This window comes from Anomaloglossus baeobatrachus, chromosome 1, assembly GCF_048569485.1.
Source record: "Anomaloglossus baeobatrachus isolate aAnoBae1 chromosome 1, aAnoBae1.hap1, whole genome shotgun sequence".
In the NCBI taxonomy this organism is placed as follows: domain Eukaryota; kingdom Metazoa; phylum Chordata; class Amphibia; order Anura; family Aromobatidae; genus Anomaloglossus; species Anomaloglossus baeobatrachus.
Genome location: NC_134353.1, coordinates 138,834,613 through 138,849,008, shown reverse-complemented (window position 1 = coordinate 138,849,008; position 14,396 = coordinate 138,834,613). Strand labels below are relative to the sequence as shown.

Here is a 14,396-nt window from a genome sequence, read left to right as displayed (position 1 = left end):
AATGGTGTCCATTGAGCATGGTTGGTGTGGGCCATGAAGAAACGTGAATCTATCCTTACATCAACACATTCTAAAAGCTATTCATTTTTTATGTTACTGTACATAAAACAGGAATGCTACAGCTCTGGGTATTACAGGAGGTAATGCTACTAACCCTAACTCCTGGTCCTTCAATCCCTGGAATGCAAAAATCTTTCTTTACTCATTCATGCAGCTGCCTATGCTTCAATTTTTTTTAGTTCTATGATATGACCTTTTTTGTCGGACATGTTTTTGCATTTAAACATTTCAGGTAGAAAGTTTTTTTTAAACCTTACCATAATTTTGGGTGATATTTCAATATAAGCTGTCATATGTCTCTACATGAAGAACACCACATTTCTAGACATAAAGACTTTTATTTTGTAGTTTCACCAGCTTTCCCAACGGCATACTCCATTTCTAATGGTCAGTTATCTCTAGGCTAGTTGCTATAATGTCTCCCACTCTCAAAAGAAGCTTCCAGCACAGGGAACATCATACAGCAGAACTGAGCAATGTAACTGTGAATCCATCAGTAAAAGGAGAAACAACACTAAATAGAAAGACTCAATGCACCTCTTAACTGGGCTTTACACGCTAGAGTATATCTTACGATGTGTCGGCGGGGTCACGTCGTAAGTGACGCACATCCGGCATCGTAAGTTATATTGTAACGTGTGACAGCTACGTGCGATTGCGATTGAACGTTAAAACGTTCATCGCACGCACGTCGTTCAATTCCTATAAATTGAACGTGAGGTTGTTCAATGTTCCCGAGGTGGCACACATCGCAGTGTGTAACACCCCGGGAACTATGAATAGATCTTACCTGTGTCCCGCGGCTCCCGCCGGCAATGCGGAAGGAAGGAGGTGGGCGGGATGTTTACATCCCGCTCATCTCCGCCCCTCCGCTTCTATTGGCTGGCTGCCGCGGGACGTCGCTGTGACGCTGAACGTCGCTCGCACTCCAGGAAGAGGATGTTCGCCGCCCGCATCGAGGTCGTATGGAAGGGTAAGTACGTGTGACAGGAAATAATCGTTTTTGCAACATGTTCAACAAATTGCACGTGCCGCACATACGATGGGGACGGGTAAGATCGCATACGATATCGTATGCAAAATCCTAAGGTGTAAAGCAGGTTTAAGTGTTATTTGCACATGTAATATTTGAAGATAGATCCTTATTTCCCCAAAAAGATTGTTCTAGTATGCAAATTATGACTTCCGCTGAGGTAACCAAGATCTTCCCACCTAACTTCAATATTCATCTTGGACCTAGGGAGGAATTACAAAGACTGATACTCTATCAGAATGATGACCTTCTGTCATATGATTAAATCGACCAAGAATTTGGACTGTAAAGGGTACTTTACACGCTGCGACATCACTAGCGATAGCTAGCGATGTCGTGCGCGATAGCACCCGCCCCCGTCGTTCGTGCTACATTTTGTGATTGCTGCCGAGTCACACACACATACCTTTTCAGTGATGTCGCTGTGACCGCCGAACAATCCCTACTTCAAGGGGGAGGTGCGTTCGGCGTCATAGCGACGTCACTGCGGCGTCACTAAGCGGGAGCCCAATAGCAGAGGAGGGGCGGAGATGAGCGGCCGGAACATGCTGCCCACCCTCTTCCTTCCTCATTGCCGGTGGACGCAGGTAAGGAGATGTTCGTCATTCCTGCGGTGTCACACATAGTGATGTGTGATGCCGCAGGAATGACAAACCACCAGCAGCACACACCACCAACAATATTATGGAAAGGAGCGACGTGTCAACTATCAACGAGCTTTGACGCTTTTGCGATCATTGATCGTCGCTTGGTGTCACACGCTGCGATGTCGCTAATGGCGATGGATGTGAGTCACTAACGACGTGACCCCGACGATATATCGTTAGCGATGTCGCAGCGTGTAAAGCACCCTTAAGACTTCTACATACTGTATATCTTAGTATCTAACATATTCTGATACTAAAGTATCTCCATCACTTCAAAGATATCAACCTATAAAAAGGAACAAGACTTCCTTTTCTTAAAGGGATCTCCATTTACAATAAATTCACATATAATCCTGTACTATTTTCATAATAATTTTCACATGGAAAATTAAGAAGCAGAATGTGATAATACTGTGATTCTCATTTACTTGTTATAGGCCGTACAATAGCAGAAAAAGTTTGGCCAGTAGCGCTCATAGCAATTAATATAAAAGATCTTTCCAACTGGGACTCTTGCTAAAGAAATTGCTGACAAAGGGGCTCCCTGTTTCATATATGGTGGTCCTGTTCTAAGATTCCATCAAACGGGAAAGATGACTTCTAATTTATTTCTAAATTATTAAATAAATCAATTCTTCCTGAACTGCCATACGAAGGCTGTATCCTCGCCAGCCATATTACTATCCATTAACGGACAACAGCCAACTTCATATCTAAAGTCTGCTGCTGCTGCAAAAAAAAAATATTGGATAGATAGCTTCAGCACAAGAGCTGTTCCTGATGGAAAAGAGAAGGCTGCAGACAATCAGAAGCCACCGACGGGCTGCACCAGTCACGTGACATAATGTTGGCACAGGTCTAGGAGGTGTGTATGCACTTTATATTTTATGCAGCTGACCGTAGCTTTTAATAAGGCTTTCTGCAATAGTGGAAAATTTCTTTACATCTACTGGATAATTATTTGCCCTAAGACAAGTTACGGTAACTTATTCCTCCAGTCAGAGTTGTTATTTTCAATATACAAATAGTACATGGCCAAAACCAAAATTCCGTCTGGAACAATATAACTAATGGTCTACTTGTAATCTGCATGAATTGCTCTTCATTAATTAAATAGTAACAGTCATTTACATTTTTATTTCATAAATCAATAGTAGCGATGAAAAGAAGCAACTTTGTAATATATCTTATCAGACAAATCTGCTTCTTTCTCCTCCTGGTCTAAACTTTCACTTTCAAGTCACAGTCAAAATCTTTATTCATTGAAACCAATTTTCCTGTTACTGAGATAGGAGATGACAGTCGGTGCTTTTAAAACCCTATGGAGGATGAAAAGCTGGACGCAGATACATTCTGCTGCAAGTTCTCTTGAAACGATATAGAACTTTATAAGAACCAGCTGTCATCTTCTTCCTCATCCAAAGAAAAATCTATGTTCATTAAAGACAGATTTTCACCCATGACTTCTTGAGATATTTGAAAATAAAAGATCAGTCCAGGAGAAAGAAGCACATTTTTCTAATAGAATTTACTGTATTTTTTGGTTCATAAGACACACCGGAGTATAAGATGCACACCCAAAATTTAGATACGGTGGTATCTTACCAGGAGCACGTGGCAGCGGTGGTAGAGTGGGGACACAGGTGGTGGAATAGGGTTATGCTGCGGTCACTGTGTTGGAGTTACGGGTGATGTGCTGAAGCTGCGGGTGATGTGCTGGGGCAGCAGGCCGAGGGCACTGTGCTGTGCTGGGGCTGCATTTTGCGCAAAATTTTTGGCAACCAAAAAATGTAATTTTGGCATTTGGATTTTTTTGTGGCTACGCAGTTTACCGATCAGGTTAACTGATTTTACATTTTGATAGATCGAGTGTTTCTGAACGTGGCAATAGCAAATATGTGTAGAATTTTTATTTTTTTAACCCTTTAATTTCCAATGGGACGAACGGGGGGTGATTTGAACGTTTAGGTTTTTTTATTTTTTTTTAATTTTTTAAAACTTTTTTATTTTACTTTACTAGTACCCCTAAGGGACTATAAGGATCAGCAGTCTGATCGCTTGTTTATTTCTGTGGGTCACAACTGCACAGCTGAGATCTGCAGAAATGCTGCTTTCCTCTCTACTGCCGGAAGTGAGAGAAAGTGACTCATGATAGCTACAGGAGTCATCACATGACCCTGTTCTACCATGGCAAGCATCGGCTCCATGTGATCACGTCACGTGACGTGATTTCCGATGGCGGCCAGTGAGTACGCTTACCGCGCCGGGCATGTACATCGGGCTGTCACAGTTTGTCTGCCCGATGTAAAGGGTTAACAGGCGTGGGTCGCGGATCCACTCGTGCCTGAGAGGCACACAGGTCAGCTGTTCAAATCGGCGGCAGCCGGCGGGGATTGCCTTGACATACACAGTACATCACGTGTTGTAAAGAGGTTAAGATGTACAACAGTGAAATTTATTTTTATTCCAAGATCTATTGATTAAAGTGTACTTGTTTTAGTGGGACAACCCGTTGTGAGGTAGCGACCACCAATGTTGTGGATGGTCGCAGTGGAGAAGGATCCCCCTGTGATATTGAACTGAAGGTGTGACTGTGGGACTTGTAGTTCCACAGAACTTGGGTTGTAATTAAGGGTTAGGTTCCCTTTGAACTGTGACCAGTGTGATGGACAGAGCTGGAGAATCACACACCTCCACCTGTGGGTGTATCCGGTTGGGTTTTAAGAGACTGTTAGTTTTAGAAACAGGGAGAAGCCTGAGAGTGCTGCACATGGAGGATGTGTGCTGGAGTTCTCAGTCTGTGTCAAGACTGAAGAGAGACTCCTGGAAATCAGTCCAGGTGATGACTGGGGAAAAATACTGCAGCCTAGCTGGAGAGGGCTGGAGGCTGCAGGAAGCACCACAGTGATTTGTGTTCGCTGGCTGGAGCCAGAGTGTGGAGAATCCACTATGGACATTTAATTGGACTGGAAGCCCACGGTATGTGGATGTTATATTTTCCTTTAAATCAGGAGAGGCTTTGTTACATTTGGAAGGGCAGTTTATGTTGTACTAATAAACTGCTGCATTTTTGAGAGACTGCGTTGCCTGTGTATGCCTAAGCTACCCTCCACCGCTGCAAGCGAGTAAACCCCCCGGGTTGCGGTAAGCAACGTTCACACCGTTTAAAGAAAAAAAAACACTAACAAGAAAGTAGCCACATTATATGTCTCTCTCTCTCTCTCCATCCCCCAGATGTCTGCTTTACTTTGGCTGGTTATTAGAAATAGGGGGACCCCACACAACTTTCTAATTTATTTATTTTAATCATAAAAAAAAAGTAAATGCAAAACCTGCAAATCATGATAGCTACAGGAGTCATCACATGACCCTGTTCTACCATGGCAAGCATCGGCTCCATGCTTTTGTGGTAATTTTTTTTTTTTTCTTCACCACCCAATGGTATAACTTTCTGTGACATACCTGTGGTGTCAATATGATCACTGCATCCCAAGATGAATTCAGTGAGAGGTATAGACTGTAAAATGGGGTTACATATTGGGGGTTCTGGAATCTTAAGGACTTTTCCAATGTGACATGGCACCCGCAAACCATAACACTAAAACCTGCACTATAATATGGTGCTACTCCTCTTCTGAGCTTTCCACTGTGTCTCAAAAGTAGTTCCTGATCATATGTACAGTATTGGCGCACTCAGAAGAAATTGCACAATAAATTAGCTGGTCCAATTTTTCCCATTAGCCCTTATAAAAATGAATACCTTGAGGCTAAAACATTTTTGTGATAAATATGTATTCTTTCTTCACCACCCAATGATATAAAATTCTGTGAGGCACATGTGGTGTCTACAGGCTCACTACACTCCTAAATTAATTAATTAAGGTGAGTGTTTGTAAAGTGGGGTCACTTATGCGGTGTCTGCTTTTCTGGCATGTCAGGGGCTCTGCCAATGTAACGTGGCACCCTTAAACCATTACAGCAAAATTTGTAATCCAAAATGGTGCTCCTATCTTTCCGAGCCCTGCCACATGCCCAAACAGTAGTTTTCCACCACATATGGTATATCAGTATACTCAGGAAAAAATGTATAACAAATTGTACTGTTCAATTCCTGCTATTATCCCTTTTGAAAATTAAAAACTTGGTTACAAAGCAATATTTTATTGGAATAAATAGGGAGTTTTCATTTACTTGGCCAAATATTATACAATTTTGTGAATCCTCAGAGGGTAAAAATGCTCACTACAGCCCTACATGAATTCCTCGAGAGCTGTGGTTTTCAAAATGTGGTCAGATGTGGGGGTTTCTGCTGTTTTGGCATGTCAGGAGCTCTTCAAATGTGACATGGTGTTCACAATGGTATTCAAGCCAAAACGGAGCTCTAAATTTCAAATAGCGCTCCGTCCCTTTTGATTTCTGCATCCAAAAATTAGTTTTCCAAAACACACCCTTTGGAGCTAAAGCAACAATTTCGTGGAATATATTTAGTTTTTCATTTTCACGCCTCAACATCAGAAAAGTCTGTTCAAGGTGCTCCCCACACCTGTAAATAAATTCCATAAGGGGTGTAGTTTCCAAAATGAAGTGATTTGTTAGAAGGTTCTATAGCTTAGGAACATCAGGTAATCTGCAAAAACATGCATGGCATCTACTATCTATTCCAACTAATTTTGCGCTCCAAAAGTCAAGTGGTGCTTCTTCCCTTCTGAGCTCTGCCTCACACCCAAACAGTAGTTTTTCACCACATATGGGGTATCAGCATACTCAGGAGACATTACACAATTGTACCATCTACTTTCTCCTGCTGCCCTTGTGAAAATTCAACATTTGGGGCAAAAGCAACATATTTAAGGTAAAAGTGATTTTTTTTCATTTTGACCGCTCAACGTTACAAAATTCTGTAAACTACTTTTGGGTTCAAGGTGCTTCCTTGAGGGCTGTAGTTTCAAAAAGGGGGTAATTTTTTTGGTTTCCAATGTTTTGGCATATTGAGCCCTGCCAATGTGATATGGCATCCGCAATGTATTGCAGCCAAAATTATGCTCCTTCCCTTCACAGCCAAGTCATGCACCCCTGCACCAATCAGACATTGATGGCCTATCCTAAAGATAGGCCTTCAATAGAGATGAGCGGACCTGTGGAAGTTTGGTGGGTTCAGCTGAACTTTAACCATGCTATTACCTCCAGCGTAAGCCATTCAAACACTGTAAGCTCGCATTGAGCATAGCTGAGCAAAGCGATACTCACGCGAGTGGTGTTCATATGTAAAGCATCTAATCTTCAAACTCTTTTTTTTTATTTTTTGTGTGTGTGTAAAGTCTGTGTTTGGTACGAACAGCAAACATCGGGTGAGCTCATCACTAGTATTTAATGTTAATGTCCCAGATAACTCACTTAAGTGCAGCAAAGTTAGCATTCTGCACTTAAAACATTGTGTGTAAAAAGTTGTGTTTTAAGGATCCATATAGAAACATAAGGAAAACACGCAATTAGATAAAAAAAACAGCATAAATCAACAATATCTTTGAACGCACACTAAGTTTGTTTTATAGTGAAATCAGACCCGTTTTGCTCAAAATGTTAAGAGGAACAGGTTTTCTGCATAAAAAATATTAGTAAAAAAAAAACAACAACAGGGTTTGTACTGAGAACATGTTCTAAAAGTACATTTTTCAAACACTGCAGTAATAATATTGCATATAAAATACACTATTAGAACAAAGAACACCGATACTCCTATGTTTGCGGCTAGGGACTATTAATGGACCTAAAAGCTTCAAGGTATAGCACACTTGCGTGGTGCAGCTGTGTCAGCGTGTGATATACTACATGCAAACAACTTAGCTATCGTTATGATTATGGTGAATGTTTCCAGCTTCATGCCCGGTTAGTTTCTTTCTTCCTGTAGGTTTCTTTGTAGGCGGTATGCATATATTTTGCATTATTTTTATGTAAAAGAATAAACAAAAAAAGAAATGAAAATGCAAAATGCTCTCTCCACTCGGCTCAAGAGGAAAAACATAGTTATTGAGTCAGTAGTGCTTAATAGTAAGTAAATTCCACAGAGAGAAGAGTGATAGAAAAGAATTGTGCATACATGAGTGCTTTGTTTTCTCATACATTTGCATTGTGGATTGTGGTTGTTTTATATATATTTCAACCACATCAAATGCTATGCAAAATGCTATATGCAAAATGCTACATGCAAAAATAAAAAAAAATATGAAAATTACTTGATTTCTATTTGCTATGGCTGCAGAAATGTCAGTGCAATCCAGAAAAGTATAGTGCATACATGATGTTCATGTATATATTATGTTTACATGTTAATGTAAAATAAGACAAGTCATCTTTACCATTGATGATTTTGCTGCATACAATATACAGTGGAACCTTGGATTAGGAGCATAATTGGTTCCGGGAGTGTGCTCTTAAACCAAGTTACTCTTACATCAAATTTTGCCATAGGAAATAATTGAAACGCAGACAATTTGTTCCACAACCCAAAAATATTTACTGTATTTATACAAACTTATTACAGTAATACCAAATGTACTGTATTCATCTAAAATTATTACAGTACACTAATACCAAATACTGTACAGTACAGTAAAAGCAAATAAAACAAATTAAACGGCACGTTAGCTTACAATAGAATTGTTGGTGTGCGGGAGGTACAATATAGAGAGAGAAAATGATGTATAAATATGACAACCTTTATTCTAATACAGTACACAAAAAACAGACCCCAAATCTATTCTCCGCAAAATAAGGGCAGAACTAAGCCAATATTGGACACAATGCCAAATTATATGTTTGGCATAAAAGCAACACAGCTAATCACCCTGAGCACACCATCCCCACTGTCAAACATGGTGGGGCAGCATCATGGTTTGGGACTGCTTTGCTTCAGCAGGGACAGGGAAGATGGTAAAAATTGATGTGGAAAGAGCTGAAAACTGCTGTTCACAAACACTCTCCATCCAACCTCACTCAGCTCGAGCTGTTTGCAAAGAAGAATGGGCAAGCATTTCAGTCTCTTGATGTGCGAAACTGATAGATATATACCCCAATTGACTTGCAGCTGTAATCGCAGCAAAAGGTGGCGCTACAATGTATTAACTCAAAGGGGCCAAATAATATTGCACGCCCCAATTTTCAGTTAATAAATTTCGTTCAACTTGACAATTGTGTCCCACTTGTTGTTGATTCTTCACCATAACATTAAAATTTTTATCTTTATGTTTGAAGCCTGAAATGTACAGTCCCTGACAGAAGTTCTGTCGCTTATCCATGTTATGTAAATAAAAGCTTATAACCTGACTTTAAATTCATCCATTGGTTTCATAAATTACTCTTTTGAAAGCTGTAACCCTCCCAAATTTGGTTTAGTATACGAAAATAAAGGTGCTGCAAAGCTGAAATATTGATCATTTAATGAACACAGAAAGGTCAGATTTTGGCAAGACAAACGTTTTGTCACCCACAGAAAGTAATGTGAAATTCAAACAAATAATTAACTTCTAATACAAAGATATGTTGCATAACATTGGTGAATGAAGTTGTGGTGCTAGTAGAGCCATATTTAATTTTTTGTGTGACTGCTGTGAATGGTGATCAGTGAAAGTTCAACATGGCACCTCACGGCAAAAAATTGTTTGAGGAGACATATGGGGACTAGGATGGGATGGGAGACATCTGGGGACCAGGATGGGAGACATATGGGGACCAGGATGGGAGACATATGGGGACTAGGATAGGAGATATATGGGGCCCAGGATGTGAGACATATGGGGATCAAGATGGGGGATTACATGGGGCCCAGGATGAGAGACATATGTAGACCAGGATGGGAGACATATGGGGACTAGGATGGGAGACATATGGGGACCATAATGAGAGACATATGGGGACCAGGATAGGAGACTTATGGAAACAAGGTTGCAAAACATATGGGGACCAGGATGACAAACATATGGAGACCAGGATGGGAAACATATGGCAACCTGAATGGGAGACCTATGGGGATCAGGATGACATGTGGTGATCAGGATCAGAGACATATGGGATCAGGATGGGAGATATATGGGGACCAGTATGGGAGATATATAGGGAGCAGGATGGAAGATATATGGGGACCAGGATGGGAGACATATGGGGACCAGGATGGGAGACATTTGGGAACCATGATGACAAAGGGCCCACAATAGGGACATTATTACATCAAAGGGCCAGGATAGTTGACAACTACTGTATTGAGGCCGGAATGAGCAACATACTTCTTTAGTTTATGGTAGCAAGTGTGGGGGCCTAATTATTGTAGGGGCCAATTAAAGGAGATTATTACTGCAGTAATATATTTCACTTTTGAGGATACTGTTTTCAATGGGGGTGAGGGAGGTCCTTTTACTGTGCATGGGTGGCACTGTGTCCTTTTGCCTTCATATGGCACAGTACAGAAGTAAGTGAATGTGTTCTAGAAATGATCAGCTATAGATGTTGGTGAGTTATTTTCTGCATGAAATGAGTTGAGTCCTAGCTGTAAGCTGTGATAATGGTGTGCGCCAGATGAAAAAGAAATGCAAAGATTAATTAGTTAACCTAGAGACATCACTGGGAAGTCAGTGCATTACATACACAAACACGCACACACACACACACACTATATAGTATATACAGAGCTTATGTGTATAATTGTCATTGGTAATTACTAAATTATCTGTACACTATACACAGAGCTCCTGTATATAATGTCACCGTTGATCACTGTATTACTTGTACACTATACAAAGTATACAAAGCTCCTGTGTATAACAGTCATGCTTGTTTATTGTGTGTTTTTATAATGATCAGTATTTGACCACTATATGGTGTTTATATGTGGTCTGGTTTTGGTATGGTGGTATTTGTCCCTTGTATTTGGTATTATTTGCTCACTATATGGTGGTTTGGTCATGGTGTAGTGGTATTTCCACCTTGTATTTAGTATTAGTCGGTCACTATATGGTGGTAATGTGTGGTGTGGCGGTATATCATGCATATTTGGCCTGTGGCTACTGAGGTCAGAGATTAGGTGCAGCAATCAGTTGAGATGACAGATCGACAGGAGGACATCCTATCCAATACGAGCACAGTTTCTTTAGTACCAATTTTCAACACTTGTAAAAAACACTTTAATACTATTTACTATAGTAAGAAGTGACTGACAGTGACTGGAACAACGTGTAATGGACAGGAGGCATTGAGAATATAAATGAAGGTACAGGTGGGGTAAGAAGGGGAAAGCGCTTTTACTTTCAGTTACCATTACCTGTATTTTTATTTCAAGAAAGTATGTGAAAATGGGAGTGGCTGGGAAAATGGGTGTGACAAATAGGAAAACTGTTGTTAACAAATTGAATCCCACTTCTGGCTATAAAAGATTTCCATATCACATTCTTGTTTCCTTTACATTCTGCACTTCTAGAAGTTGAAATTTGAGCTCATTTTTCTTTGAGAAATAGCTCTAGCTCAATGATATTGGGTGAAAAGCCTCTGTGAACAGCAATTTTCAAATCCTGCCACAGATTCTAAATGGGATCTAGGTCGAGACTTTAAGCCAAACACATGACTATGGTTTAATTGAACCAATTCCATTATCGTTTTGGCAGTATGTTTAGGGTTATTGTATTGTAACTGTATTTTGTACTGAGACAGTTATTCAAGATTATTCTCAGAATTTAAAGTTATCACCTATACACAAGATAGATTATATCTTGCGGATCTATCGCTGAGACCCCACCAAATCTGAAAATAGATCACAAAAATTGTCCAATCCCAAGTACAGGTGATAACTTGCAGATCGGTAGAAACCTCACCACAGAGATCACCACCGATTCTTAAAATGGGTCTGTCAAATGCTCTGGTTATGTCCACTGTGATGCTGTGCTCACTGAATGTATTGGGGGACACTCGTCTGGCAGCGGAACTAAGGCACGCATCAATGATTTGTCATTTAAACAATCCAGTCGGTTTATTCACTTCCGGATAAAACAGTCTATGTAAATCAAACAGATTAATGGCTCCTGCCATTAGTCCAGAGCCTCAGTGGATTCTGCAGCTCCCTGAAGGTTCAGAGCCCTTGCTAGCTCTGCATGCCCAGGAGCTCCTGTACATATGCTCTAACCAAGATGGTTCCCACCAGCATGCAGAGATCATTTGACAAACAATATTAGACACACATATGTATGGGAGGTATGTGGATGGTCAGTCCCGCCAATCACTCATGACCATCCCATGAACCCAGCCCTGAATGTATACTAAAATCCTCATGGAACTACAAGTCCCAGAGAAACATTCCAGGTTCAGATTATAGAGGATGTCCGCCTATGCGACACATACCGGCCATTTACAACATTGTCGGTTGCTATATCACATCACGTTAAATTAAACTTGGTATAATTGTGGGGATGGGAGGGTCTAATTGTTCGAACCCTCATAAATCCTAAGAATAGAGGTCCTGTGTTACATGTGAATGAAGGGACAATGCATATGCAAGACCTGTGCTCCCATAAATTTGCAAAAGGGATAACAGCAGTCGTTGCACATCGATGCACTACTGCTCTAACCACATGGATGATACACCCCTGTTTTAGTGTGAAACAAGGCAGAAGCAAATCCAGCGGTGTTCCTCAGTAACCAGAAGATGTGAGTAAAATCATGTAATTTTTATTGAAAAAATATTAAAAAATCCAGCAAGAATAGCAGTGACAAAACGGGAGATTAGTCAGAGACTAGTTTTGGCATACAAGCTTTCGTCCTGTCTGTTTTAGGGCTCTTATTTTTCGGACACCCACCGAGGAAACATTTATTACCTACCCCTTGATGGTATAACCTTCTATTGCCCACCTGCAATAGCAAACACTATTGACAGGCACAAGTGCTACTGTTTCTGCAAGCAGGCATCATTTTCTCATACCCCTTAAAAAACTAACTCGTACTTGTTCCCCTAGCCATTGTGCACTCTCTACTATGTACAATATCATATATTTTCTATGTGTAAAGAGCCTCTGCCTTGCATAGTGCTCAGCCCAGCTAAAGAATACAGTTCCAGAGAACATTACACTAGAAAGCCACTGAAATGATTATTGCAGACATTATTTGTAACAACCCTGCTGATTACAGTCCCGACTCTATAAACCATAAGCACCTACCTTCCTACAAGCCTGGGTATAAAGGACAGTTATGTCATTGCTAAAAAAAGAGAACCAGAGCAATAACAAAAGCATTTATTTTACGTGATCAGAAGGATATTCAGCAACAGGATAATATGAGATTCTGCGACAAACTGAGCCTGGCTGCTCCCATGAATGTAGCTCTGGAAAAAAAAAAGGTATTAGTAGTAATAAACATGGTTCACATAGATTTTATTCTAATGTTAATATATTTACCCATCCTACTAGTCTCATATGAACTGTAAACCCCTCTGTCCATTTTGACAAACTTATTATGCCAATCACATATTGACAGCCTGCCCTCTATTCACCGTTTATATGGTGCAGTAACTGGTTTTAGGAGGAAGTAAATTGAGACTGGCTGACAAAGTGACAATGTATTAAGGCCGGACGTGAGAGAATATGTCCTTTACCTCTTCTTTCACTATTCCACATACACTGTCAGCTCACTACATACTGGTATATACAGTGGATGCGGGAAGCGGCACGTGTGACTCTTGTCACCTTGGGCTCTTTGCTGCAATAACTATGAATGCTTAATATATGACATACAGTACATAATATTTGACATTGCAGGATAATAGGATGAACTGAATGGACGCTTGCCTTTTTTCAGGCTTAGAAACAATGTTAATGTGCCATACATTACAATGACTTGTGGTGCATCAAATGGAACTACGTAAGGAAAAAGTGGTACGGACCGGTTCACACAACACAAAATATTCTGAAGTGCAGATTATCACAGACATAATGAGTCATGTAAAAAATATAGATTTTAGAAAAGCATTGCAGCAAAATAAAATATAGTTACAAAAGCGAACACCATTCTGATACTGTGAGTTAACATGAAAATAACATGTTGAAAGTTACAAAGCCTTATGTGATGTTTTAATATGTTTGTGAAGCAAAAAAAAAGTTGGGCGACTTGAAAAAAGGTTTAAAAAAATACATGTTCGCACAAATATTATTGATGCGAGTACAAAAGGATGTGGAAGGCACAAGGACTGATGTAATTCAATCGGACGGCTCAGACAATGTGAAGAAATTACGGCATGCATTAGTCTTTTCCACATTTCGGATGAGACTAAAATTTTCAAGTGTAAGGTAGAACAATAAAAAAATCAGAGTTGAAATACGGATCAACCAAAGGGCATACATTTTAACAGATATATTGCAATTCTTTCCCTAGGAAACTATTTGGCCTTGTAATTTTTTTAACTGCTAATATAAAAAGAAAACAAACAAAAGTCATATGGATGCCATACAGATGAAAACTTGTCTACTTTTTATAGCTCAAAATCAAATAATTGTTTATACTCATGTGAATTTAGCATTAAAAGAAATATCTATCATAATAAAGCTTTGTTTTACTTAAAAAAAAAAAAAAAAGTGTAGGACGGGATGGGTAAAGCACAATAAAGGAACACATGGTCACTTTCTCTA

General features: G+C 40.0%; 1 protein-coding gene across 1 annotated transcript in view; it reads right to left on the bottom strand.

Moving 5' to 3' along the window:
* The window catches only part of TUSC3 (tumor suppressor candidate 3), a 425,953-nt gene that overhangs the window by 18,999 nt on the left and 392,558 nt on the right, over window positions 1–14,396 (bottom strand). Inside the window, exon 7 of the mRNA XM_075347077.1 lies at window positions 13,033–13,096. Within this exon, the coding sequence (XP_075203192.1) occupies window positions 13,033–13,096 (64 nt within the window). The remainder of the gene's footprint in view (window positions 1–13,032; window positions 13,097–14,396) is intronic.